At 37.0% G+C, this 27,723-nt stretch overlaps 1 protein-coding gene, 1 non-coding gene and 1 pseudogene across 2 annotated transcripts in view; 1 reads left to right on the plus strand and 2 right to left on the minus strand.

The window, feature by feature from the left end:
- Positions 1-27,723, plus strand: part of MRPS35 (mitochondrial ribosomal protein S35) — a 45,595-nt gene that overhangs the window by 12,380 nt on the left and 5,492 nt on the right. Inside the window, exons 5-7 of the mRNA XM_043440709.1 lie at positions 5,317-5,456; positions 12,928-13,037; positions 14,773-14,842. Of these exons, the coding sequence (XP_043296644.1) occupies positions 5,317-5,456; positions 12,928-13,037; positions 14,773-14,842 (320 nt within the window). The remainder of the gene's footprint in view (positions 1-5,316; positions 5,457-12,927; positions 13,038-14,772; positions 14,843-27,723) is intronic.
- On the minus strand, positions 4,389-4,814 carry LOC122423539 (annotated as a pseudogene).
- Positions 18,790-18,896, minus strand: LOC122424160. Its single transcript, XR_006264346.1, has one exon. It is a non-coding gene; the product is annotated as a U6 spliceosomal RNA (small nuclear RNA).

Here is a 27,723-nt window from a genome sequence, read left to right on the forward strand (position 1 = left end):
TTTAGTTTTTTTAATGTTGGGTTTTAAGCCAGCTTTTTTAGAAAGCACTTAAAACTTATACAGCGCTATATGCCAATTATATCTCAAAACTGGAAGAAATGAAAGTAAAATATATACGAACACATAATAAAAATAAGAATAAAATACTTAGGAATGTGTTTAACCAAGGGGGTGAAAGATCTGTATACTGAAAACTAATATTGATGAAAGAAATTGAAGAAGATACTGATAAAGTGTCAAGATATGGATTGGAAGAATTAATAATGTTAAAACACCCATAAAACCCAAACCAATATACTGATTCAATGCAATCTCTGTCAAAATTCCAAAAGTAGTTTTCCCAGACATGGAACAAACTCCTAAAATTTGTACAGAACTGTAAAAGACCGCAAATAGCCAAAGCAGTTTTGAGAAAGAACAAAGCTGGAGCCATCACACATCCTGATTTCAAACTATATTACAGAACAATAGTAGTAGTCAAAACAGCATGGTGTTGTCATAAAAACAGACACATAGATCAATGGGACGGAACAGAATTCCAAAATAAAGTTGTGTATTTCTTTAGTTAATTTGTGACAAAAGAACCAAAAACACTTAATCAAGAAAGGATAGTTTCTTCAGTAAGTGTTGTTGGGAAAACTGGGCAGCCATATGTAAAAGAATGAAACTTCCCCACATCCTTATACTATACACAAAAATGAATATGAATTAAAAACTTGAACATAAGACCTGAAACCATAAAACTCCTAGAGAAAAACATTGCGTGTAAGCTCTTTGACGTTGGTTTTGGCAATGATTTTTAGGAATTTGACACCTAAAGAAAGGCAAAAGCAAAAATAAACAAGTGGGACTACATCAAACTAAACAGCTTCTGCACAGCACAGGAAGCCATCAGTGAAGGGAAAAGGCAACCTGTGGATGTTTGCAAGTCATGTATCTGTTAAGGGGTTAATAGCCGAGATATGTAAAGAACTCATATGACTCAATAGTAAAAAAAAAAAAAAAATCTGATTTTAAATGTGTAGAACTAAATAGACATCAGTTTTCCAAAGAAGATTTACAAATGGCTGATAAGTACATGAAAAGATGCTCAACTTCACTAATCATCAGGGGAAAAAAAATTCAAAATCCCTGCACCAAAGTGACTGTTGTCAGGAAGGCAGTGTGTTGATCAGGATGTGGAGAAGATGACCCTTGTGCACAGTTGGTGGGAATGCAAATCGGTGCAGCCACTGGAAAACAGCCTGGAGAGTCCTCAAAAAAATGAAAATTAGAACACTGTATAATCCAGCAATCCTATTTCTTGATATATATCCAAAGGAAATGAAGATGGATTATTGAGATCCGTGGACTCCTATGTTCATCTGAAGGTGATGTCTACATGCTCAGTATAGCTATCAAGGCTTTTCAGAAAAGGAAATGAAACCAGAAACTTCACAGGTAGCCTGATTATGCTAATAGGAGAAATAAATTAGTAAACATGATTATGATGAAATTTGAGCTTCTGGAACGGCCTTCCAGTTGAAAATTAAAAGGAAGAAAAATGAAAAGATCATAAAAAGAGGTCTAAAAAGCAGGAATAAGAACCTTACACTTGAAATGAGGGAAGAAAAATCTCCTATTTTCATTGAGTTATGTTGTCTTCTGTTTTGAGACATTAGGATGAACTTCTGTCCCTTTAGATTGTATGTTTCTTTATTTGTTGATGCCTAATGTTAGACTGACAGAGATCACTGGTGCGTATTTGTGCCCTATATGACACAAATCATATGTTATTTTTTGATCCTTTGCAAAGCCAGTTAACAAATGCATTGTTGTTCAGTTGCCCAGTCGTGTCCAACTCTTTGTGACCCTGTGGATTACAGCACACCAGGCCTCCCTGTCCCTCACCATCTCCCGAAGTTTGCCCAAGTTCATGTCCATTGCATTGGTGATGCCACCCAGCCATCTTATCCTCTGATACTCTCTTCTCCTTCTGTTCTTAATCTTTCCCAGCATTGAGGACTTTTCCAGTGAGTCAACTTTTCACATCAGATGACCAAAATGCTGGAGCTTCAGCTTCAGCATTAGTCCTCCCAATGGTTTTGAGAGTTGATTTCCCTTAAGATTGGCTGGTTTGATCTCCTTGCTGTCCAAGGGACTTTCAGGAGTCTTCTCTAGCACCACAGTTCAAAGGCATCAATTCTTTGGCACTCTGCCTTCTTTACACCCAAAAGTGAAAAAGTGAAAGTCGCTCAGTCATGTCCAACTCTCTGTGACCCCATGAACTGTAACCTGCCATGCTCCTCTGTCCATGGATTTCTCCAGACCAGAATACTGGAGGGGATTGCCATTCCCTTCTCCAGAAGATCTTCCCAACCCAGGGATCAAACCCAGGTCTCCTGCATTGCAGGCAGATTCTTTACTGTCTAAGCCACTGGGAAGCCCTCTTTATACCCAAAGATGGGCACAATAAAGGACAGAAATGGTAGAGACCTAATAGATGCTGAAGAGATCAAGATGAAATGGAAAAAATACACAGAAGAACAAATATATTACCCCGTGATAAATTCTACTTTTTTTGTTTTTTAAACATTATTTTTAAATGTGCATTTATAATTTAGAAACTGGTAATGAGATAGTTCAAAAATACTTCATAGTTTTTAAATGAAAGGGTTTCATACAGTACATTTAGAAGAGTAGCGTTATATTTTATAATATTTAAGTGAATTTTTGTTTCATTTATTTTTATTAGTTGGAGTAAGTGAATGTTTTAATCTTTCCTTAATTTTGCCTTTATACTTTTGCCAGCTTCTAGATTTAGATCATATCTTCCAAATAACTCAAAAGGCTTTTCAAGTATTTCTTCTCAGTTTTCTTTCAAAGTAGGTCAGTTCAGATTTTGTATCTGACTTGCAAATGGAAAATTTGAAGCACAGGAAAGTTAGGTAATTTACCAAAACTTTAATAATCAGTGGCAGAAGTTAAGTAAAAACCAAGGTCTTCCGAATTTGTCTGTTGCTCTACCTATCAGATGAATAAAAGGTTGAGAGGGGTCTATTATGTACTTTCCAGTTGGCTGGGGTTTTTTGAACATATAATCGGGCAATTTAATTTAAAAACTGTAATTATCATCTGGTGATTGAAATGACTTATCCAAAGTTTAAAAAAAAAAAGGTCAGTACAAACTCAGTAACTCATAAAATTCCCCAAACTAGTCTGTCTTATAAAGTGCCTGGCACTGTTGCATCTTATAGTACAGGATACTGGGATTAGTCCATAATGGGAATGCAGTTTAACCCCAGGAATTTTGCTCTGTTCATTTTATTTAAATGTCAAAATGTTCTTAATGGCAAAGCTATTTCTTTCCCCTCAAAGTGTCTGAGTATTGATCTCTTAAACACAGTATTTAGGGAATGGTGTGAGCTATACTTAATTTGCTAACATATATTTAGTCCCAGATCTTGGAAAGTCTCTGTAATCTGGAGTGACATTTTGCTGACTGATTTTAAAGTCTAAACGGGAGCTAAATATAGTGTCTACTATAAGAAAGTCGTTAGCTTGGGGGAAATGTTGTTGGAGAAAGCATGGTCCATGGGATCTCATGCGCTTGATCTAAGAAACCTATTTTAGCTCTTCTTAGGAAGAGGTTGTTTAGGAAATGCGATTTCTGTTAAGGGGAACCTGATAATGTTAGAAGTTTTCATCCCAGACCGGGAGCCCTCTACTGTACTAACTTGATAGACTGGGGCAAAATGAAATCAGCTGCCCACCTAGGGAGTGCCTGGGTATTAATAATACCGATAGCTACAGGAGGCTGGGAGCTCTCTCATTTCCTTGAAAGATTTTTTTTTTCCCATTTGAGGCCTGAGTTTGCACCTCTGTGCTATGAGCAGTGTTCTCCGGGCTTAGAACTTCTGGTTGTAGCCCAGATCTCAGACATAGACCCACTCTCCCCAGACTGGCTGTCTCGCGTGAATATGCGGACAAGTCTGTTCCTCTTTCCATTTAGTGCCAGGAGCTCAGAAGTCAAACGAAACATGAATTACTGTAAGGATCATTTAAAGGTGACTGAGGCTTTACAGTTAGAGGGCCTGTTGACTCAATTTCTGAAAGAAGATTGACAACATCTCAGTTCTCTGGTAGAGCTTGCACCACATAGCTTGGTGGACGTTAGTTCCCTGATCGGGAACTGAACCTGGGCCATGACAGTGAGACCACCAAGTCCTATCCCCTGGACCACCTGGGAATTCCCTCTTAGAGGTTTTTCGGAGCTTCTTTCACTTCCCTTCAACTGATTTTTTTTTTTTCATGTGTCAGTACTTTTAATGTTGTGCACATCAAATTATAGGAAAAAGACAACTATAAACAAGACGCAGCTCCTCTACTTCCGTGAACAGCACACGGCATTACAGTAAGCCAAGTTTATATTCAACCATCAAATGCAGTTCTCCTGTTGGTTCACTTTGTGATGGGTCATTAAGAATATCTTCAAATCCAATAGTCTCATCGTTACCCCTCAAAATATCCAGTGAAAGGTTTGAGCTGGGAAGAAATGGAAGATGCTGAACCTGCTGCCCTGCCTCGAATTCTATCTGCAGTTTAGTGGCGCAGATAGACCCTGAATGTTTCTCAGTGTGGAGAAGTTCATCTTATTTTGGTTGAGCTGGTAATTTTTTTCTGATAATTCAAGAGGATGACTGGGCAGAAGTTCATTTTTCACACAAAGAGAAACCTTTTCGAAGAAGATCATGACTTTCAAAAGGTCCACTTGCTGACAGCTCAGTAACTGGAATCCTGTCCTTTAGCTGAGATCCAAGCCCTCCGGCATTCATGTTCAACTTGTTCGGCACACAAACTCTCACCCTCTTACGGTCAGCTGGCTCTGCAGCTCACTTCCGTTTCCTCTTCAACTGATTTTTAATAACCTTCGTTTGGATGTGAATTCATATTGCCTATTGCCATTTCACAAACAATAATGCTCCAGGCTGTATGAAATTTTTTGCTTTTAGTTGATCAGGAATAACACTGTCTCATAACAGACATGTGCAAAGCTATAATAAGCTTCCATCAGGTCATAGTTCCCTTTTAACTTACTGCTCCCCACCAAACTGAACTAGCCAAATCATTCCCTTAATTAAATCCCCTAATTAGGATTCACCTAGGAAGAAAAGTGAGGCATGTGGGATGATGATGTATATAAAGTGCAGAAGAGAATCTGTTCTTTCATTTCATGTATCCTGAAAGGTGAACTCCCTCAATAATTTGATTTTGTCTGGTAATATATATTTTAATGAGAATTATAAAACTACAATTAAAATTTTTTTTAATTCTCAGATTTTTGCACTGAGTGGCCAGCTGCATTAGACAGTGATGAGAAATGTGAGAAGCATTTTCCAATTGAAATTGACACAGCTGATTATGTTTCATCAGGACCATCTATTCGAAACCCCAAAGCACGAGTAGTGACCTTAAGGGTAAGAGTTATTTTCTAAAAAATAAGAATTATTATAACACTTTATTTTATAATAGTATTTTGTATGTGTGACTATAAACCGATAACATTTAGGCTTTCTAACAGTTTTCTTTATTAGAAAAATATAATGAATATTCTTAGAATTAATATTTATATATATTCCTGATTATGTTCCTCAGATAACTTACTAAAATGAGAAGTCAGGTCAAAGGATATAGATCTTTTAAGTATTTTTTATATATATTGTGATAGTTTTTGATTCTATAAAATCCCTCCAAATACAATACCAGCAGATTGTGAGAAAGCCTGTATTTTCCTGTACTCTTACCAGATTAGATATTATTATTGCCTATTAGCTTGATAGGTAAGAATTTTCTTTGAAATATGTATGTCTTTGAATTCAAAGAGGGTGAAAGTTTATTCCTTTGTAAAATACTTTTTTTTTCTTTTTGCTCCTTTGCCCATTTTGAGGCTGTATTGATTTCTTACAGACTTATTTTTTCTTTTTAATAGCAGCTTTATTGAGATAATTCACATACTATAGAATTCATCCTTTTAAAGTTTACAGCTCAGTAGTTTTTAGCATAGTCACAGAGATGTGCAACCATCACCACTACTTAACTCCAAAAATTTTCATCACCGGAGAAAGGAAATGCCATGCCCATTATCAATCACTCCCTTTTCTCCAGTGTTCTTTACTTCCCCCAAGCTCCTATCAACTACTAATCTTAACTTTCTTTCTTTGTGGATTTGCCTGTTCTTGACATTTCATGTAAATGAATCATATAACATGTATGCTTTTGCTTAGTATAATGCTTTCAGTGTTTCATCTGTTACAGTGTGTATCAGTTTTTCATTTCTTTTTATTGCCAAATAATATTTCATTTTATGGATATACCACATTTTTTTTTAAATTTTATCTACTTCGGTGGCTCAGATAAAGATTCCACCTGCAATACTAGGAGAACTGGGTTCGATCCCTGGGTCAGGAAGATCCCCTGGAGAAGGAAATGGCAACCCACTCCAGTGTTCTTGCCTGGAGAATTCCATGGACAGAGGAGCCTGGGGTAGGGGGGGGCGGCTACAGTCCATGGGGTTGCAAAGAATCAGACGTGACTGAGCAGTTACACTCTCACTTCACTTTTATTTATCCACTTAACAGTCAGTAGACATTTGAGTTGTTTAAATCAGGATCCAGTCAAACACAGTTGCATTTGCCTGTGATGTTACTTACGTCTTTTTGTTTATTTATTTATTTTTTATTTTTTTCATTTATTTTTATTAGTTGGAGACTAATTACTTTACAATATTGTAGTGGGTTTTGTCATACATTGACATGAATCAACCATGGATTTACATGTATTCCCCATCCCGATCTCCCCTCCCACCTCCCTCTCTACCCGATCCCTCTGAGTCTTTTTAAATCTAGAACAGCAAAGGACCCCGCTATTCCTTTTCCCACTCCCCGACCTGCCACCCTCACCATGATGTAGACAAGTTAAAAAGACAGGCATTTTATTCTGCAGCATTCCCTACCTTCTGCATTTGTCAATGCATCCTGATGTCATTTACCTTATTTTTCTGTATTTCATATAAACTGGAAGTTAGATTTAAGGGGCTGATTATGTTATAGTTAACTGTGACAATAGTATTTGAGAGATGTTGCTAGGTATTTTATATTGCATTCCATGAGAAGGCACGTAAAGTCTGGTTACTATATTTTGAGTATGCTGAGATTGATCACGTGGTTAAGAGACTGACAACATAATCTTTCTCTAGTGTGAGGTTATATTTTCCATTTCCTTTGAACAGGTTAAGTGTAGATAGGTATGTTCAGCAAATTTTAATCAAGTAAAATCGTATTCTTTTTGATATTTGAAGTGTGGCCAAAACTTTGGCCAGTAGGAGGCTAAGCTGATTCCTATATCTTTTTTTTTTTTTACAATCCCATTAGCATTAGAGAATTTCCTTGCCTTCTGACACAAGATGGCCCAGGCTCCTTTTATAGTGTATTTCGTATCTCAGACCTGGAATTAGCTATTTCTCTCGTAGCTGTGTTTGAGTAGACTCCGGGAGTTGGTGATGGACCTGGAGGCCTGGCATGCTGCGATTCATGAGGTTGCAAAGAGTCGGACACGACTGAGCGACTGAACTGAACTGAACTGAACGAGTAGCTCTGATAACATTTTAGTGAACATTGATGTTTGGAGACCAAAATCTGAATGCTAGGACTTTTCAGTTGATTCTTTGGGTCATTTCTCAAGAAATAAATGATAATTAATGGTAGTTTTCATTTTTAACATCTTTTTTTTTTCTTTTGCATTAGTTTCTAAAATGTTTATGTAGTCCCTTGTGCTGCTCTAAAATGTGTGTGCCTCTAGTGTTTAGCCTTTAACTCTGAAATGGACCCCAATTTGAGACAGTAGTCCCTATTTATGTTAACGATGTATCCTGTTGCTAGTTTACTAGTATTTTTGGAATGATCTCCTTTGAATTTTTTAAAGTAATGAATTATATTTCTAGATTTTCAATTACTGAATCATTTCTGAGTCCTGATCAGTTTATGGTACATTATCCTTTTACTTTACCACTGACTGATTTGCTATTTTAATATTTTATTTAGGACCATTTGTCTTTATCTCATGTTGCTTTGGAGGGACATCAAAGCCCCGCTTCACTTACCAGGAACATGCCACATGCCAGTGCAGGTCCACGTGTGGCCTAATAACTCCTAAGTTAGTATTGGAAACCCTTGTTTCCAGGACCCTTGTTTCTTGATGCACATGATGTATCTTTCTCACACAGCAGTCACGGACAGTTTTTTTTTAATTAAACTTTTACTTTTAGAATAGATTTACAGAGAGGTTTCAAGGATAGTACAGAGTTTGCTGTATGTCTCACCAAATATCTCCTGTTGTTAATATCTTATGGTACTTTGGTATATTTGTTACAACTAATGAATGAATCACTATTGATACACTGTTAATTAAAAGTTCATACTTTATTCAGATTTCCTTAGTTTTTATCTAATGTTCATTTTTTTTTTCCCCAGAATTCCATCCAGGGTACCACATTGCATTAGTCATCTTGTCTCCTTAGGCTCTTCTTGACTGATTACTTCTCAGAATTTCCTTGTTTTTGATGACTTTGACAGTTTTGAGAAGTACCAGTTATGTATTTGTGGAATGCCCTTCAGTTGCTATTTGTTTGAATTTTTTGATGTTTTTCTCATGGTTAGACTGTTCTGCGTTTCGGGGAAAAAAGCCTCAACCTAAGTGTCATTCTCATAGCATCAGAGCAAGGGTGTGGGTTGCTCACTTGACTTATCATTGGTGATGCAGCTTAGATCTTTCTCCACTTTAAAATTACTCTTTTTTTTTTTCTTCCTTTCCACAGTATACCCTTTAGAAGAAAGTCACTCTGCGTAGCCCACATTTATGGAAGTTATACTCCACCACGTTGAGGGAGAAGGATCACATAGATTATTTGGAGTTCTTCTATGTGGGGAATTTGTCTGTTCTCCTCCATTTGTTTATTTATTCAATCATGTATTTATATCAGTGTGGACTCAGGGATATTTATTTTATCCCTTGGATTTTGGTCCAGTAATACTTCATTGTGTTGCTCAAATTGTTCTGGTTTTGGCAGTTGGACACTTATTCACTTGGCCCCTCTGTTCCTTGGCCATGCCCCATCATTTGTGTTTTAAACACATCTTCATTTCTTGGCACCACAAAATGCTCCTAGTTCATTTTAGATACTCCTGTCCCATTCCTAGAATCAACCCTTTGTCCAGAGATCCCTTACTAATTGACTTTTGATTCACCTGTTCTGGAGGGTGACTGCCCACCTTTTTGAGGGGCTTTCCAGTACTAAAAGTTTGTTCTTGTACTCCATGTAATCTGTATTTTAAATTGGAAGACTCCAATTTACTGCAAAAATATGCTGAAAATCTGTGCAACCATCTTTGCATTGTATGCTAACAAATAGACAAACTTTAATTTTTAGAAATTTTTTCAGTGTTACAGCCATAACTGACTTGTAATTTTCTTTCTTTGAGTTTCAGTGTCAGGGTTATGAAATGAATTTTTGAAGCTTTTCAGCATTTTTTTCTAAATTCCATAGGACAGTTTAAGTGCCTAGCAATATAATTATGTATTTAGAGATTCTGAAAATATAAAAGTTACGAAAGATTTATTATATACATTTTATGAAACATAGATCAACAAAGGAAAACAGGAGAAGAACTTAAAATTTTGCTTCGCTGATACCATTCCGTGGGTTAACAGAGTGTCTGTTACAGACTAATAATACCTCATACATTTTTAAGAACTTAATAAATGTTACTTCTTTTAATAATAATAACAACAAGACAGTGTTTGAGTTCTGTGTTTTATGGTGAAATCTCTGAGCCCAGAGAAACCTAGATTCTTTTTTTCTGGCTGCACCATGGGGCTTTGGGGATCCTAGTTCCCCAGCCAGAGATCGAACCTGGACCCACAGCAGTCAGGGGAGTCCTCACCTTTGGACCGCCGGGGAATTTCCAGGAAACTCAGATTCTAATTCATGTTTTGGGGTTTAATTTTTGTGGGCCTTAGTCTTAAGTACTACAATATACATATAAGGTCCCTACTGGTTCTAAATCTGCTGATTGTTTCACATAAAAATACTGTCTTTATTTAAAGTATGCCCGCAGATAGCACTTACTGTATCATGTGCCCATCTGCTCCTTGTCTCAGGCCATCACACCACACCTTCCTCCATCCTTTAGCCTGACTCCTGGCTGCCTTTCTGAACTATTTGCACTCCATCTGCTGATAGTTGAGGCTCAGAGGTCGTGTCCAGATTGGTATTGTAGTTCAAGGGTAGAAGCAGGTGAAACAGACTAAAATGTGTAGAGCAGCATAATTTAATGCAATATTGTGAAGATAATCAACTATTGTAAAATATTATTTAGAGATACTCAGATTTTTAAATTCAGGGAAGGAAAAGTTGGTATCATGTTTTGTGATAAGTCATAGAAGTAGTTCAGAATTTAAAGTAACATATTTGTGTAGGATTTTACTTTAAAAGTGCTTTCTTCTATTTAATCTCACTTACTCCTGACAAAACTTCTGTGAATCCTTTCTGTTTTATAAATGAAGAAACAGACAGGAAGATCACCTGATTTGTTTAAAGTCACTTATCTGATAAGTAGAAATCTAGACATGAAGTTCAGTTTTTGGCTTATGTGTTAATGCCATTGTTCTTTAACTAATTGCATATTATTGTAAATAGAGGAAATATTTCACACATTTAGACCTCTTTCAATTCATGTCATTCTAAGTGAGACATTTGAAGATACACACCTATTACTGCAACCACCTCTGATTTGAAATGTCAACATTATTTGGAGCATAATGTTAATAGTTTAATACTGACTCTTTAAAATATAGTAACTTGTAAAAAAAAAAGTCTAAGGATTCTTTTGAATTTTGGAAAAAGAATGACAAATAGATGTCACTCAACTTCAAAGTAAGAGTTTTAGTCCAGGTTAAAGACTACAATTTTGCAGTGCCTTTGAGTGCTAGTAGGTGGCGGGAGTGGACCACACAGCTGCTTCTCCAGTGTTTGTGAGTTTCTGGCATAAGACCCTATATAACTTTTGACCATTAAAATGTTAATGTGAACATGAGTTTTAAAGCAGTTGTCACAGTAATGATCAGTATTGCTACAATTTTTGTTTTTTACTTTCTCACATAAGAAACTAGAAACACAAATTTTTTTAAATGGTAAATTTTTAAAATTATTGTTAAATACCTTGATTTTTACTGAATGAGTTTTAAAAGGGAAAAATCACTGTGTTCTCAGTAGCTGAATGTAAAATCTGTTTCTTTCTCTGTACTGTATATAAGTCTGCATGCATATATGCATGTATTTTCATAATAATAGTCACAAGGTAGGTATATTTTTGGTTTTCTTATAGGTAATTCTCCATAATGCTAGCCATCAGAGTCATCATAAACTAATATTTTATCCCTCAGACTAATAACCTGATTGTTGACGTGAATTCTTTTCGGAAGATTAATAATTTCTCATTGCCTACACCATATGATCATCCTCTGGAATTAATATTTAATTGTCATTGTTCTTACTAACGCTCTTTGCATTCATATTTATTTCTTTCCTATTTTCTCTAGTCCAAATAAAAAACATTCACTGTGCTGCTTAACAAAGAAACAGCATATCCTCCCTTTCTAAAATGTGTGATTTCGTTTAGCAGATACATGTGGCATGCTTTCTAGGTGCCAGGTCACTGCCAGGAACAAGACAGATATTGTTCTTACTCTCAGGGGTTTGTGGTCCAGTGGGAAAAATGGGAAAATAAATAAGCTCTTATGCTACAGTTGTCTTGAGAGAAATGCTGGGTTATTAAAGCTAGAAAGAAGAAATATGTGGGATTTCAAAATCTTATTTAGCCTTATACTTGATATAGTTTTAATTCTTCCATATTCTTAATGTTCTTCATGGAAAGACACTCTTTAGTTTACCTCACTTAACTGTATTCTAGCCTGTAACCTGTTTTCCCGGATCAAGTCTGTTTATCTTTGGATAATACCTTTCAGCCAAGGCCATAATTCTCTGCAAATTAAAAAGTATGCTCATTTAGCTCAGCATTTCCCAAAATATGTTTTAAGGAAGACTAAGTTCATGAATTATCCCTTGAAAAGTGAAATCGCAAATTGAATAAATTTGAGAATTATTGCATCACCATCCTGCATCTTGAAATTTCAGAATGCTCTTTAACATTTTGCTTTGTCTGAGAAATCCTACCATGAAGAACCCAATTTAATTCAGTATTTTCTAAATAGATTCAATAGAGAGAGCCTTTTTAAAGAAGTAAATCTTTTTAAATTCTTTTTAGCAGCTTGTGGGACTAGTACTAGCATTTTGAGAGATGTTGAACTGAATCATTTCAAATATTTGACCCTTCATGGTGCTGTATTCTGGCTTCCTTAAGATATCAGCAGCTCTTAAAATAAATGCCCCTAAACTGTTGCAGTGATATAGGTCTCATACTTGCATGGTAGGAGTCCTTAAAGCCTATATGTTTCATCCATTTATTTTTATTCTTTTTATTAAGAAAAATTTTTTTCTTCCATTTATTCTTAAAAACAGCTTTACTAACACTTATTGAGTTGAATTTTACTAGTTACTGCTACTCATAAGTGCTGTAATTTCATCCAAGAGACATGTCATTGATTCTTTTAGGAAAGGTACTTATGCCCAGAACTTTCAAAGAACTCCCAGTTTGCTCCCATTTTTTTTTCTTTTGAATAAGATCAGGCTTCATGATACTTGTGAATTGATAACTCTGTATACAAAGGAGTTTGAAAAGGTTTCTTTTTTAATGTTAGTATAAATAATATTGCCACTGTTTTTTCATTTAAAGTATATAATTTTTTTTCAAATTTTTTTCATGTATTTTTAAGGTTAAACTTTCCAGTTTGAATTTAGATGATCATGCAAAGAAGAAACTTATTAAACTAGTGGGAGATCGATACTGCCAGAGCACAGATGTGCTTACCATCAAGACAGACAGGTAAGGAAAAGTTCAGTGTACTCATCACAGGTGTTGCTTTATTGTCCTCCAGTCCCCTGGCAGTCCTTGATACTAACCTATTAGGTCAGAGAAGTTGTCTCATTCATATTTTAGTACCCTCACACCAGCCTCCTATTGATGTGATCTTTGTGTTTAAGGAGAGGCTTGTGTAGCTGAGTTAAATTATTGTTATTGTTAATATATTTGTGCATGTAAAGCTCAGGGGAGATGTTAGAAGGAAACAAAGTATGATTTGCCAGTGATTAATGCTTAAACAGCTTTCTGTAAAAGTATAGAAATCTTATATTTCAAAGTCAAGATTATTAAATGTGGAAAGTTAATGTGTCAAGGCACTTTTGTAAATAAGCACAGTTTCAGTGCTAGCATAGAAGTTTGTAAAAGCAGTATTGAATTTATTGTATATGAATTTATAAATTAGATCATTTGAGGTAAAGCAAGGCTGTTCGTATGTTTTTGCTAAATTATTATTTTATTTCTAGAATTATACTTTGGTTGTTTCTAAATTAGGTCAAAATATAAAGAAAAGCAAATGGCAGATATCCTTTCTCCCTCCTTATCCTAGTTTCAAAGCATTGGGAGGTGTCAGTATCAATTAGGTTTTTTTTAAATTTATTTTTAATTGAACGATAATTGTTTTGCAGTATTGTGTTGGTTTCTGCCATATGTTAGCATGAATCAGCCATATCAGGTTTTATGTCTTGCTTCTCAGTGGTATAGAGAAGTAGCCTGACATTCAGAGATAGCAACTCTGAATGGGGCGGAAAAAGCTCAGGGAGAAATGTATTTGAAATATTAATACATCAACACACTATTATTAATAATATGATTGTTAATAATTATGGATTAATTAATAAATATTAATGCATTAATAATACATTAATAGCTTCAGAGAACATAAAATAGCACTGTGTTTTTAGTTTTTGCAATTTTTAAAAATACCTTTAAAATGTTACTGTTAGAGATTCTTTAAGTTTCTGATAATGTTGCTTTTTTCCCTAAGTTCACAAGTGTCAGGGTATAAATATGTTTTACTGTAACAACTGTGTAGAAGACTATTAAACCAAATACAGAATGAACAGAGTACAATTAAAGTCAACTGTCATATGATAGTTTTATTTTATATTGAAAGAAATTAGAAGTAATTACTTCCATGTCTCTCTTACTTTTGTAGCCTGAAAGCTAATGCCAGCTCATGTTCATGTAGAAGTTTATCTAATATTGGGCCATTAGTTCCATTTTAAATACGACAGCATAAAAATGCAGCATTGTGTAGTGTAGCTCATTTTTAAAAGAATCAGCTCTAGGGAGATCAGGATGAACTTCTGGATTACAATCTGTCTCTCTGTATTCTTTAAAGAAACACAGCAGATATGTTCCTGTTATCGCAGACTCTTAGCCCTGAGATCATGAAAGGCGCTTGGGTTAGACACGTCATATTAAAAATAGTGTAAAGCTATTATCATAAGTAAATAACTTTGTTAGTAATGAAAGCGAAGAGATCCTCTAGATAAAAGTAAAAATAGCATCAGTTTTCAATGTCCTCAAGTCATAAAGTGCATAGATAATTCTTATTCCAAGGACAGAATTTTCCTAAGGCAGATAGGGAATTCCTGAATATGTTATCCTTTGTATTTAGTATTTGTATGCTTTGCGAATTATTCCGTATACTGAACTTTTCACATTTTGACTTCTTTCCTCTCTTTGACTTTTAAAGGTGCCCTTTAAAGAGACAGAATTATGATTATGCAGTGTATCTACTCACAGTTTTATACCATGAGTCTTGGGTAAGTGACTGTAGGATGAATGTTTAATAATTTTATCATTGTAACTTAGCAGCAGCAGCCTTTCAAAACAGTCTGTGTATCCAGCACTCAGTTGAGAGTTTAATGAACTGCTATTTAAGGTAAGGACATGTAAAATGTTTTAAGGTAACTTCTACTGATACTGAAAGTGAAGACCTTGAAATATATTATGCAGTCCATCTCAGGACCTTCAGAAATCAGATGACTAAAATGCCTTTAAAGTTCAGGTTCTGGCTTAGGCTAAAAAAATGCAAAATTTTTTATTTGTTTTTTTATTTGTATGACTTTGGGTGAAAGTTGTCACAGTTATGGAAGGGAGATCACCATCTATGTTATTCGAAACTACATAATTCATCCTGTTATTCAAGTAAACTACAAAACAAAGCTCTAAAACTTTATAGAAAGTACGTTAAATGTTTATTAAAATTTTAGTTAACATGTAGTCTTTCTTGTGAACTTTTCACTGGTATACGTTAGGGCAATTAGGGCAATTAATTATTTAAACAGTATAAAAACAGTCTTGTATCTGAATTTATTGAGTTGTATAAGTATACACATAAGGGAGATTTTGCTTTGTGTGAGCATCAACTCATTTAAAGCTGGTAACTAATATATTTAGGTAACTCACAGTTTTATATGTTTTTAAATTAAAATAATTTTAGATATGCACATAAATTTAATTTTTTGAAGCTTGCCCAACATAGACATGGGACTTAATAGCATTTCATGTTAGGAACATTTGAAAGAAAGGAAGTAGGTGGAGAAAATCACTCTCTTTAGATGTTCAAAGGACTTCATATGAAGAAAAGAGATCTGCTTTTCATGATTTTTAAGGATACAACCAAGTAGAAATGATAGTGATTTATTTACTGAGTGAAAGCCCTGTACAGGATTCATCTGAAGACAGAGTGGGCTGCTTTAATAGAAAATGTTTCGGACTTCCCTGGTGGTCCAGTGGCTAAGATTCCATGCTTCTAATGCAGGGGGGGCCGGGTTCAACCCCTGCTCAGGGAACTAAATCCCACATGCTGCAACTAAGACCCAGAGCAGCCAAATAAATAAACTTTAAAAAAAAAAAAAAAGAAAATGTTTCATCCATTGGTTGCTTATGGCGGGTGTGGGTATATGTGTCACTCAGTCATGTCGAACTCTGCAAACTGTAGCCCACCAGGCTCCTATGTCTGTGGGATTTTTCAGGCAAAAATGCTGGAGTGGGTTGCTGTTCCTTCTCCAGGAGTGGTTGCTTAGTGGGGGGATTCAGTAAAAGGAACATACTCTTTAGATGTTAGTTGCATTAGATGGTCTTTGGAGTCTCCTTTCATCTCTGTGTAATTCTGTGAACATATACAGCTATTCTTATTGCAGATTTCATTGATGTTAATAATAAAATAGCACAAGAGGGTGAGTGAAAAATAAAAAATAAATAAAACTTTTTTGCAAGTTTAGTAAAAGGACAAAAAGTAGCTGGTAGCTCTTTGCTTTTGAGCTGTTCTAATTACAGTTCATCTTGTTTTCTAGTTCCTGGCTTCAGGAACATTATAATAGCAGTTAATCTGTTTCCTGTCAACAGATTTTATAAATGCCTTTGACTTGAGGTAATTAAGTTCCCTTTTGAACCAACAACATGGTTGAATTAGCTTCAGCTCTATGGCTACCACTTAAAGAGTTAATAATACCAAACAATAAAAGCTGACCAGTTTTGAGTCTCTTATTGCCAGCAGTCTGTAAAATGAATTTGCCCCAAAGGAAATGACAGGCATAAATAAATTCAAAGTTGACTTACTGGATTCTTTCTGTGGTTCCATGACATAAAATCCAAACAAATTTGTATTCTGGATTCACGCAAGGAGCTTTTGATCTTAATGCTAATTACCTTATGGCAGAATAACTACCCACATACAACTGTCCTAAACAGATATAATTAAATAATTCCTATATTAAACTTGGCTCTTGATCCTTTCTAAACAAGTACCATCAGTGAAGAAGCTTTAAGAGAATGCAGATGAGCCGTGAAATTTTGCAGAGCTGGTGAAACAGAATTTTTATTGAATTGAAACTCTTTTTTCCTTCACCAGCATGGAATTTATACTTGAAATTGATGTTACCACCTGGTATTTAATCAAATATTTAGAGAGCCCCTTTTAATCCATTCCTTTATTTTTAAGGCTAGTTTCAAAGCATTTAATACCTAAAAGCTGAGCTCCATGGAGGTTACCTCTAAGTAGCATTGAGAGAAAGTAGTTGGTACTTTTATGTAACATGGTACTGAAACTTCTCCAAAAAGGTATTTGTCTAGACTTCAGTGAAAGGAAAAGTTACTGTTGTGTGCTATTCAAAACAGTTAACTGTAAAGAAGTATCAAAGTAGACTTGTTGACCTAAAACAATAAAATGGGTTTATTCGGGAACAGCACAGAATTGCAGTTTGGGAAATGTAATCTGTGGTGAACCGTAGGTAAGTCCAAGGGGCTTTCCAGGCGGTGCTAGTGATAAAGAACCCGCCTGCCAGTGCAGGAGACTTAAGAGACACGGATTCAATCCCTGGGTTGGGAAAATCCCCCGGAGAAGGAAATGGCAACCCACTCCAGTAATCTTGCCTGGAGAATTCCATGGACAGAGGAGCCTGGTGGTCCATAGGGTGACGAAGAGTTGGACATGACTGAGTGACTTCACACACACGCACACACACATGTAAGTCCAAACAAAGGGAGCATACTTTTCTAGGGAAAAGGAGAGAGTTGAGAGGGGCTGTTCTCAATGAAAGTCCGAGGGAGGAAAGTTTAGGGTGGTGGTGACTTTTCATTTATAGAGCTGAGAGGTTTCTCATTGCCTGGGCTCTTGCTGAGCAAGGAGAAATTCTTCCTTTGGAACTGTAGTTGCATTTTCTATTTGGGAGTGCAGAGTGCTGCTTCCAGTGCGGCATGTCAGTGAAGATCACTGCATGCAAGTAATGGGGTGTGAGAATGTGTGAGAACTCCCTCTACAGGCCATTCCCGACTCTAATTTTAATTGAGGTTTTCTGTATTAATTTTTGTATTCAAAAAGCATAGACTTCAGGCACAGAGTCTTAGTAATGCTTCAAAGAATGATTATTACATGCTAAGAAGGTGATGAAAAACAGAAATACATTAAACCATTTATCCTTAAGCAGTTTAAAGAAGCAAAGAGACTTGTAGAAATTTGGGTTAATATTTCATCATTACACATTGTTAGCATAGAAGTGAATTAAGTTTTTTTTTTCCTTCATTTATTTTTATTAGTTGGAGGCTAATTACTTTACAATATTGTAGTGGTTTTTGTCATACATTGACATGAATCAGCCATGGATTTATATGTATTCCCCATCCCGCTCCCCTCTCCCACCTCCCTCTCCACCTGATTCCTCTGGGTCTTCCCAGTGCACCAGGCCCGAGCACTTGTCTCATGCATCTAGCCTGGGCTGGTGATCTGTTTCACCCTAGATACTATACATGTTTCGATGCTGTTCTCTCGAAACATCCCACCCTCGCCTTCTCCCACAGAGTCCAAAATTCTGTTCTGTACATCTGTGTCTCTTTTTCTGTTTTGCATATAGGGTTATCGTTAACCATCTTTCTAAATTCCATATATATGCGTTAGTATACTGTATTGGTCTTTATCTTTCTGGCTTACTTCACTCTGTATAATGGGCTCCAGTTTCATCCATCTCATTAGAACTGATTCAAAGAATTCTTTTTAATGGCTGAGTAATATTCCATGGTGTATATGTACCACAGCTTCCTTATCCATTTGTCTACTGATGGGCATCTAGGTTGCTTCCATGTCCTGGCTATTATAAACAGTGCTGTGATGAACATTGAGGTGCACGTGTCTCTTTCAGATCTGGTTTCCTCAGTGTGTATGCCCAGGAGTGGGATTGCTGGGTCATATGGCAGTTCTAATTCCAGTTTTAAAAATATGGGATGCTTCACAAATTTGCATGTCATCCTTGCGCAGGGGGCATGCTAATCTTCTCTGTATTGTTCCAATTTTAGTATATGTGCTGCCGAAGCGAGCACGTGAATTAAGTTTTAATCTTTGGAACCATTCAGATTTGAATTTGAATCTCATTTCTTGTTACCTGACTCAGTGGATAAAGAATCCATCTGCGATGCAGGAGACTCGAGTTCAGTTCCTGAACTGGGAAGATCCCTGGAGGAGGGCAGGGCAACCCACTCCAGTATTCTTGCCAGGAGAACCCCATGAACAGAGGAGCCTGGCGGGTTACCGCTCATGCGGTTAAAAAGAGTCAGACACAGCTGAAGCAACTGAGCACACACTCACGAACCTGTTACCTGTGTAGCCTTGGCCAGCCGTTTAATGCCTGAGGCTCAGGTTTCTTAGAGGGGCTTTTGGATGGATCAGGGAGAATTTACATGAAGTGTCTGGTGAATAGTGGGTGCTCATTAAATGGTGGCTGTTAGTATTGCTGTTAACTACTAAAATGAAGGAAGATGTATCTTAGAATTTCAAATTCATACATTCCCAGTTTCTGTGTATAGTTCACATTTAACTTGACAAATACTTTATACAGATGAAGTCAGGTCTATGTCCTATTGTATTTGAATTTTTAGAACTTATATCTGACCCATGTTCTGACACTCAGTTCTGACACAACTGGTAATAACAAAAGCTTCCTAAATGTTAACTTTGTTGCATGTTGTTCTTTAAACCTTCCATAAGTGATTTGGTTAAGAGATGGTTGAAGCATTTTACAAAGTGACTTGCACAAAAGATAGACTAAAATACAGACAGAGTGGGAAAGTAAACACTTGCTTCAGAAAATGTAGAGATCTAAAACTAGATTGAAGGGGTTCTTGAATGATTTTGATACTTAATTACTCAAGGTTGCCTTGTAAAGTTTGAATTTTGGACTGTCTTATTTGGACTGCATGATAGTCTTGTTGCCAGTCAGAAATGTATCTAGGTTTGTAGTAAAGTGGTTCTGAAAAGTCACCTAACAAAATGGATAAAAGGGATAACTTTACAAAGAGTTTATTTTTAAAGGGGACTTTATTGTAAGTATTTCTGGTAAAAATAATGAATCCTTTTGCAGAGCGATAGTTGCTGTTTAATCTGGTGGTTGATGAGTTCACTGTGATCTATCATGTGTTTTCACATACATATACATTTCCAGGTTATATTAGAGAATGCTTGAACAATGTCTGTTTGCTTTTCTTAGCATTCATCAGTGATTTTGTTCTTGTTTAAAAGGGGTGGGTATCAGTCAGATGATCAAAATGAATGAGCCTCTGCTTTTAAGTAGCTTCATTTCTGGGAGGATTTGGTGGTGAGTGTAGTCTGTTTCACTAGGTAAGGGAGGTTGGCACAGTGCTGTGAGAGGTGCAGACAAAGATTAACTCTCCCTTGAAGCTTCACAGAAGTGGTGACTGGTTTTGGAAGATGAGTAGGAGTGTGCCGTGGAGAAGTGGGTGAAGGACTGTCTAGGCCTGGTGGGTTTAGAGAGCAGGCAGAAGTTTGGTGTGGCCAGGGTGTATGACCAACAGGCAGAGGTAGGAGATGAGACTGAAAAATCATTCTGAGCCAGGCTGTGAGCAGGTCATAGGGCTTATTTAATGAGTGTGGATTTGTATCCAGAGGGCAGTAATGAGTGATGTAGTAGCATTGGTGGGGGTGGAGGCAGGGGGGATCGTTCCCAGGTAACTCAGTGGTAAAGAATCCACTTGCCAAGCAGGAGACGTGGGTTTGATCCCTGGGTCAGGAAGATCCCCTGGCGGAGGGCATGGCAGCTGACTCCAGTGTTGTTGTGTGGAGAATTCCGTGGACAGAGGAACCTGGCGGGCTACAGTACATGGGGTCCCAGAGAGTCGGACACGACTGAGTGTGAGCGTGCACGGTAGCGTTTTACTAGATGTTTGAAAAGGCACCTCTTCCACTGTTGTAGTGTTTATTAAAGAGTAAACCATTTTCACGGCAAATATCAAGTGTGCTTTCATTAAAATGAACTGTTTATTAATTGATAGGCACATGTTTATTAGTTGCCTGTGTGCGTGGTGTTGTTGGATATGGAGATTAATACCTAGGGAGAAAACAGTATCCTATTGAGGAATACTAGTGGAAGCAAGCTGGTTTAATAATAAATACTATAATATTTAACAATAAATATTATAAAAGTTTTATAAAGGTTAGATAATTTACTGTTTAATTTTTTATTTTTCTCTACTTATTTATTGTACATCCTTCAGGGCTTTGATACGCACTCAAGCAATATGTCAGCTTCCACCGCCATACATAAACATTTTTTTCTTGTGATGAGAAGCTTTTAAGATCTACTCTTCTAGCAACTTTCAAGTATACCATACAGTATTCTTAACTGTGGTCACCAGCAGGCTGTATGTTATTTATATTCCTGTGACTTATTTATTTTATAACCAGAAGTTTGTACTTTTTGATCACCTTCAATCATTTTGCCCACCCCGAGCATCTGGTAACCAGCAGTTATTCTCTGCTTCTATGAGGTTTTTGTTGTTGTTGTTTTAGATTCCCACACATAAGTGAGATCTCACAGTATTTGTCTTTCTCTGACTTCTTTCACTTAGCATAATGCCCACAGGGTTCATCCCGGTTGTCGCAAATGGCAGAATTCCCTTCTTTTTTATGGCTGAACAATGGTCCATTGCATGTCTACACACCACTTACAGCTCAGATGGTAAAGAATCTGCCTGTAATGTAGGAGACCCAGGTTTGATCCAAGGAGAAGGAAATGGCAGCTCACTCCAGTATTCTTGCCTGGAGAATCCCATGGACAGAGGAGTCTGGTACAGTCCATGGGATCACAAAGAGTTGGACATGACTGAGCAACTATGACTGACTGACTGTTCTTTATCCTTTCATCCATTCATGGACACTTAGGTTGTAATAGCCTTGGCTATTATAAATAATCCTGCAGTGAACAGGTGCAAATATCTTTTCGAGTTAGAGTTTTCATTTCCTTCAGCTAAATACCCAGCAGTGGAACTGTTAGATCGTATGGTAGTTCTGCTTTTAGTTTTTTGGGGAATCTTCATACTGTTTTCCATAGTGGCCACACCAGTTTACATTCTCAGCTACACTTGCTATTGTCTCTTTGGTAATAGCCATTCTAACAGGTGTGAGGTGGCGCCATTGATTAGTGATGTCGAGCACCTTTTCAGGTGCCTGTTGGCCATCTGTGTGTCTGTCTTGGAAAAATGTCTGTTCAGATCCTCTGCCTGTTTTTTAATCAGATTGTTTCTTTTTTTTGTTGTTGGGTTGCATGAGTTCTTTATATATTTTGGAGATTAATTCTTTTCAGATATATTTGTGCCTCTTATTTGTCTGACTACATTGCATAGACAGCAAGTTACACTATCTTACTATCTTGAGTACAAAAGTTGCCTTAGTCCATGTGCTATGGATTGACAGCTCTTGAAACATTGTGTATTCTTTTGGCTATCCAAAAACAGACATTTGAAGTACGTTTTCATCTTAAAAAAGTAAAGTGACAGAGTTACAAATAAATTCATTTTTCAGTAACATAAAATGTAGCATACTTGTTAGATGTTAGCAATAATTTTTTACTGGTATAGCTTTTTAATGATCTATTAATAAGATTATTAATAATCAACAATCAATAATTATGCCCAAAGTTTAAGAGATGTCTTTGCAACAATTTGAGGTACTTAATTTTCATGGACGTATGATTTGGGTTATATGATGATCAGGTTTGTTTTTCATTTGATTATGTGTTTTTTCCCAAATATTTAAAGGAAACTTGTTCTAATTCTGTATTATTTTAGAAGTTATCTACAAATCTTTGCTTCTGTGAGTTTTAATTCATGATGCTAATTTCATATTTGACAATGTTAATAGAATGTTAATTTATCTATTATAACCTCTTCATTATATAACCTTCATAACCTTCATTCCCCTGAGAAGTTAAGACTTAAAGGAGAGATCAAGTATTTTGCCCGAGGCCACAGAGTTTGTGAACCCAAGAAACTCAGACTAGAACTGCAGCTTCAGAGTTTCACATTCTTTTCATGGTATCATATTACTTAGTTTTATTCAACTTCCATGGGAAAATATTAGGAAACAAAAGAGATGAAATCAAACCTGAACTTTAGCTGCTAGTTCTTAAAACTTAACTTTTAATTGAAAATTTATCTGTCTCCATAACTGATTTTCAGCTGGGGCTTTCATCAAACTCACCTGTCAAGCTTTTCTAAGTTACAGATACTTAGACCTTGCAGAATCAAAATCTCCAGAGGAGAGACCCAGATGTATTTTATTCTAATGGCTCTGTTGCTGAGCTCTTGATTGTGAATAATTTCCCCAGTCTGGATTTTGTTAATAAAGAAACTGATTAGAAGGTTTGATATATCTCTTCCAAGACAGTTTTTGGGGACTTCCAGGTGGTCCACTGGTTAAGACTTTGCCTTCCAATGCAGGAGGTATGGTTCAATCCCTGGTCAGGAAGCGAAGATCACATGTGCCTTGTGGCCAAAAAACCAAAACAAGATATAGAAGCAATATTGTAACAAACTCAATAGAGATTTTTTAAATGGTCCCCATTAAAAAAAAAAAATCTTTAAGCAAAAAAAAAAAGACAGTTTTTGTACATGTATCTAGTATTAGCCCTGAGGGTGTGATATGGGCATTAGAATGAAAGGGGCAAGAAAAAGGAAGGATTTGTGTATCATACGTACATAGAATTTTTTTTTTTTTCCCTTAATGTGGTAGGCAGTAGGCAGCTGTTCTTGAGTAGGATGATGATACAGTAAAGTGATACATCTCATGTCTCTCTGCCTTCAGGCAAGACTTCATTTTATATCTGATGCTGAGGAGCCTATCATATACTTAAAGGTCTTTAAGAAAAATTTCCATCCAGTGGCTGAAGTCATGAAACTTGTATATGTGCTGCCGAAGCAAGCACTGAAGTCATGAACCTTGAAAGTTACACTTTTTTCTTCCTTCCCTATCTCCCCTGATAACTCACCAGATCATTTCAGTTCTAGCTCTTAAACGTCTGTTAAAACTGTTTTTTCTTCTTTATCCCTACTGCTTCTATCCTGTATGGGTCTTTGTCATTTTTTATCAGAATAACTATAATAGCCTTATTGATTTTCCTGTCTTATCCATCTTCCATATTGCTATTAAGTAATTGTTGTAAAAAACAAATCTGTTATATCATATCCCTTTATAAAATTCTTCAGTGGTTTCCCATTACTTGGGATAAAATCTAAACTCTTTAGTATGTCTATTTACAGCAAATTTACTACTTCGTTTCATCAAGAGCCTCTTGATGAAAGTGAAAGAGGAGAGTGAAAAAGTTGGCTTAAAACAACATTCAGAAAACTAAGATCATGGCATCTGGTCCCATCACTTCATGGCAAATAGATGGGGAAACATGAGAGATTTTATTTTGGGGGGCTCCAGAATCACTGCAGATGGTGAATTCAGCCATGAAATTAAAAGACGCTTGCTCCTTGGAAGAAAAGTTATGACCAACCTAGTAGACAGCGTATTAAAAAGCAGAGACATTACTTTGCCAACAAAGGTCCGTCTAGTCAAAGATATGGTTTTTCCAGTAGTCATGTATGGATATGGGAGTTGGACTATGAAGAAAGCGAAGTGCCAAAGAATTGATGCTTTTGAACTGTGGTGCTGAAGAAAACTCTTGAGAGTCCCTTGGACAGCAAGGAGGTCCAGCCAGTCCATCCTAAAGGAAATTAGTCCTGAATATGCATTGGAAGGACTGATGCTGAAGCTGAAACTCTGATACTCTGGCCACCTGATGGTGAACTGACTCATTTGAAAAGACCCTGATGCTGGGAAAGATTGAAGGCGGGAAGAGAAGGGGACAATAGAGGAAGAGATGGATGGATGGCATCACCGACTCAATGGACATGAGTTTGAGTAAACTCTGGGAGTTGGTGATGGACAGGGAAGCCTGGCATGCTGCAGTCCATGGGGTCGCAAAGAGTCAGACACAACTGAGCGACTGAACTGAACCAGTTCATCAGGCTTCCCTCGTGGCTCAAATGGTAAAGAATCTGGCCTGCAATTCAAGAGACCTGGGTTCAGTCCCTGAGTGGGGAAGATCCCCTGGAGAAGGGAGTGGCAACCCTCTTCAGTATTCTTGCCTGAAGAATTCCATGGACAGAGGTGCCTAGTGGGCTACAGTCCTTGGGGTCACAAAGAGTCAGACACAGACTAAGTGACTAACACACCATGCACGCACCACCTCATTACCAGCTGCTCAGGAAGTGTGGGTTATATACCCTGTAACTTAATAAACAAAATGTGTTCTTCCATAACTTTGCATGTACTGTTCTCTTTGCTTATAATACCTTTTCAAATTGATCAGCCTTGCAACTTCATTTGAATCCTGTAATAAACCTCACATGTGACCTCTCTTAGACGTCTCCTCCCTTCCTTTTCCTTGCCTCCCTCCACCAGTTAGCCTTCCTTTCGTTATGTTTATGGTTATTGCCTGTATGCATGTCTGCCAAGCTCTATTAGACTGTGCGGTCACTGAGGACAGGACAGTGTATTTCATTCATCTTTATATTCCCAGCATCTAGTACAGTGTCTGTCTGGCATATTAGCTTTCAGTACATTCTTTTAAAACTGATCTGATTTGAATTGAATTCTTTGACATACTCAGTTAAAAGTTTAGGTTTGGTAACTAAAATAGTTGTCAGTAACTTTTTAATCCATTATAGATATTTAACCTCTTCCTATTTTTTATGATTTTTGAGTAACTTGGACTTTTTTAATAGTAAAACTGTTTTCCGTTCTCTAGCACAATGCCTTACTTGTAATCATGAGAAGTGGAATATTACAGTGATTCATGTCGTAGGCAAAGGGAGTTATAAATAAGATGGTAGAAGGTGACATATTCGTGTGTTAACAGATGCTTCATTGCCTTCTGTTACATTGGAATTCACTGATCATTGTACAAAGTAGCTATTGTGTTTTTCTTTGTATTGAAGTCACGCTTACAATGAGAAGAAAGATGATAGTTTGAAATTAAGTTGTTCTTTTGTGTTTTTTTACCGTGTTTCTATGTTCCTTGTAACGTGTTCTGCCACTGAGAAGCAGTGTGATTTGAGACAGATTATTTAATTGCTCTGGGCTTCAGTTTCCTGTTCTGTGAAACAGATTGAATAGTACTACCCCATAGGGTTGCTGTGAGAATTAAACGAAGAAATATATGTAAGGTGCTTACTCATCCCATGCCTGCATTCAGCCCTGAATGTACTAAGCTTGTTCCTGCCTCCAGCCTTTATGGATACTCTTTCCTCTACTGGGATCACAGCCTTCATCTGACAGCTCCCACTCAGCTCCACATTCCATATACTAGACTGGCAGTTCCAGGAGAGCACAGTGCCTGGGACAGTAGTTGAATAACAAATATGTACTGAGTGAGTGAATAATAGAGCTGACTGTGTGGACAAGAGATCAGGATCATGTGGAATGGAAGGTTGCTTCCTCAGGAATGCAATCAGAGCAGGTTCCCTTGTGGTAGGCAAGGAAGAAAAGAGACCATATATATGTATATGTATTGTATACATACCTAAGTCAGATGGTGAAATGGTAAATGTTTAGTACTTGAGGTATTAAAATTGAAGTCTACAAACTAATTAAACTCTGCCTAAATGATGATCAGTTTGAGCTTACATGGGTTATTTTTAAGTGCCCTCCCCCAACAATTTGAATATCTGTTGTTTATGCTTTAAAATTAATACATGCCAACTACTCTTCAAAAAAAAGAAACTCTTTACAATTGCCCACTTCAGTCCTGGGTGGAATTTCAGAAGCAATAAAAATTTGGCAGTGAATTACAGCTCATGGTACAAAATTATATATGAAAGGTAATCATAGCTTTGCTTTTGAAAAATGAATTTAGAAGGACATGCACCGGCTATCAACAGTATTGACTGATTTTCTTCAAATGTCTGAAGTGTCTAGTAATTTGCATGACAGATATTATGTGTGAAAGACCTGTGCTGTGCTTAGTCACTCAGTTGTGTCCCACATTTTGAGACCCCATGGACCGTAGCCCACCAGGCTCCTCAGTCCCTAGGGATTCTCCAAGCGAGAATACTGGAGTAGGTTGCCATGCCTTCCTCCAGGGAGTCTTCCCAACCCAGGGATCGAATCCATGTCTTACGCATTGCATGCGGATTCTTTACCATCTGATGTCATCCATCAGAAAGAATTGGCTCTTTTTTCTCAGGCAGAGAGGATCACGGGCTTATCACTTTAATCCAGTCATAATTGAGCTGGAGCAGGGCTGGGGTAGTTTTTTAACATTTTGTTCACTTTTGTCTCTTTCTTAGGCATTTTGTTTGGGCCTTCCCTGGTGGCTCAGAGGTTAAAGCATCTGCCTACACTGCGGGAGACCTGGGTTCGATCCCTGGGTTGGGAAGATCCCCTGGAGAAGGAAATGGCCACCCACTCCAGTATTCTTGCCTGGAGAATCCCATGGACAGAGGAGCCTGGTGGGCTACAGTCCATGGGGTCGCAAAGAGTCAGACACGACTGAGCGACTTCAGTTCAGTTCCGGCATTTTGTTTAGGAACTTGGTGAATTTGTTTCCGCATCTCAAAGCTTGTTTAAGAGTCACTTGTGCCTTTGAGGTTTTGAGCTTAACTTCATAACCTCTAGCCCTTGCAGCAGAATCTAGCAGATAGATGTCTTGTGAGGGAGACTGGTTGTGTGTTTGAAACAGGGCTTCCCTCTAGTAGGACTTTGCCCCCTAAACACTACAAGATTACAAGAGATTTGGTTTTTAGAACCTTGATTCAGCCTCCCCAGTTTTCCAGAAGTAGTCCCAGAACTAAAACCAGTCATGTTTGG

This window comes from Cervus canadensis, chromosome 21, assembly GCF_019320065.1.
Source record: "Cervus canadensis isolate Bull #8, Minnesota chromosome 21, ASM1932006v1, whole genome shotgun sequence".
In the NCBI taxonomy this organism is placed as follows: domain Eukaryota; kingdom Metazoa; phylum Chordata; class Mammalia; order Artiodactyla; family Cervidae; genus Cervus; species Cervus canadensis.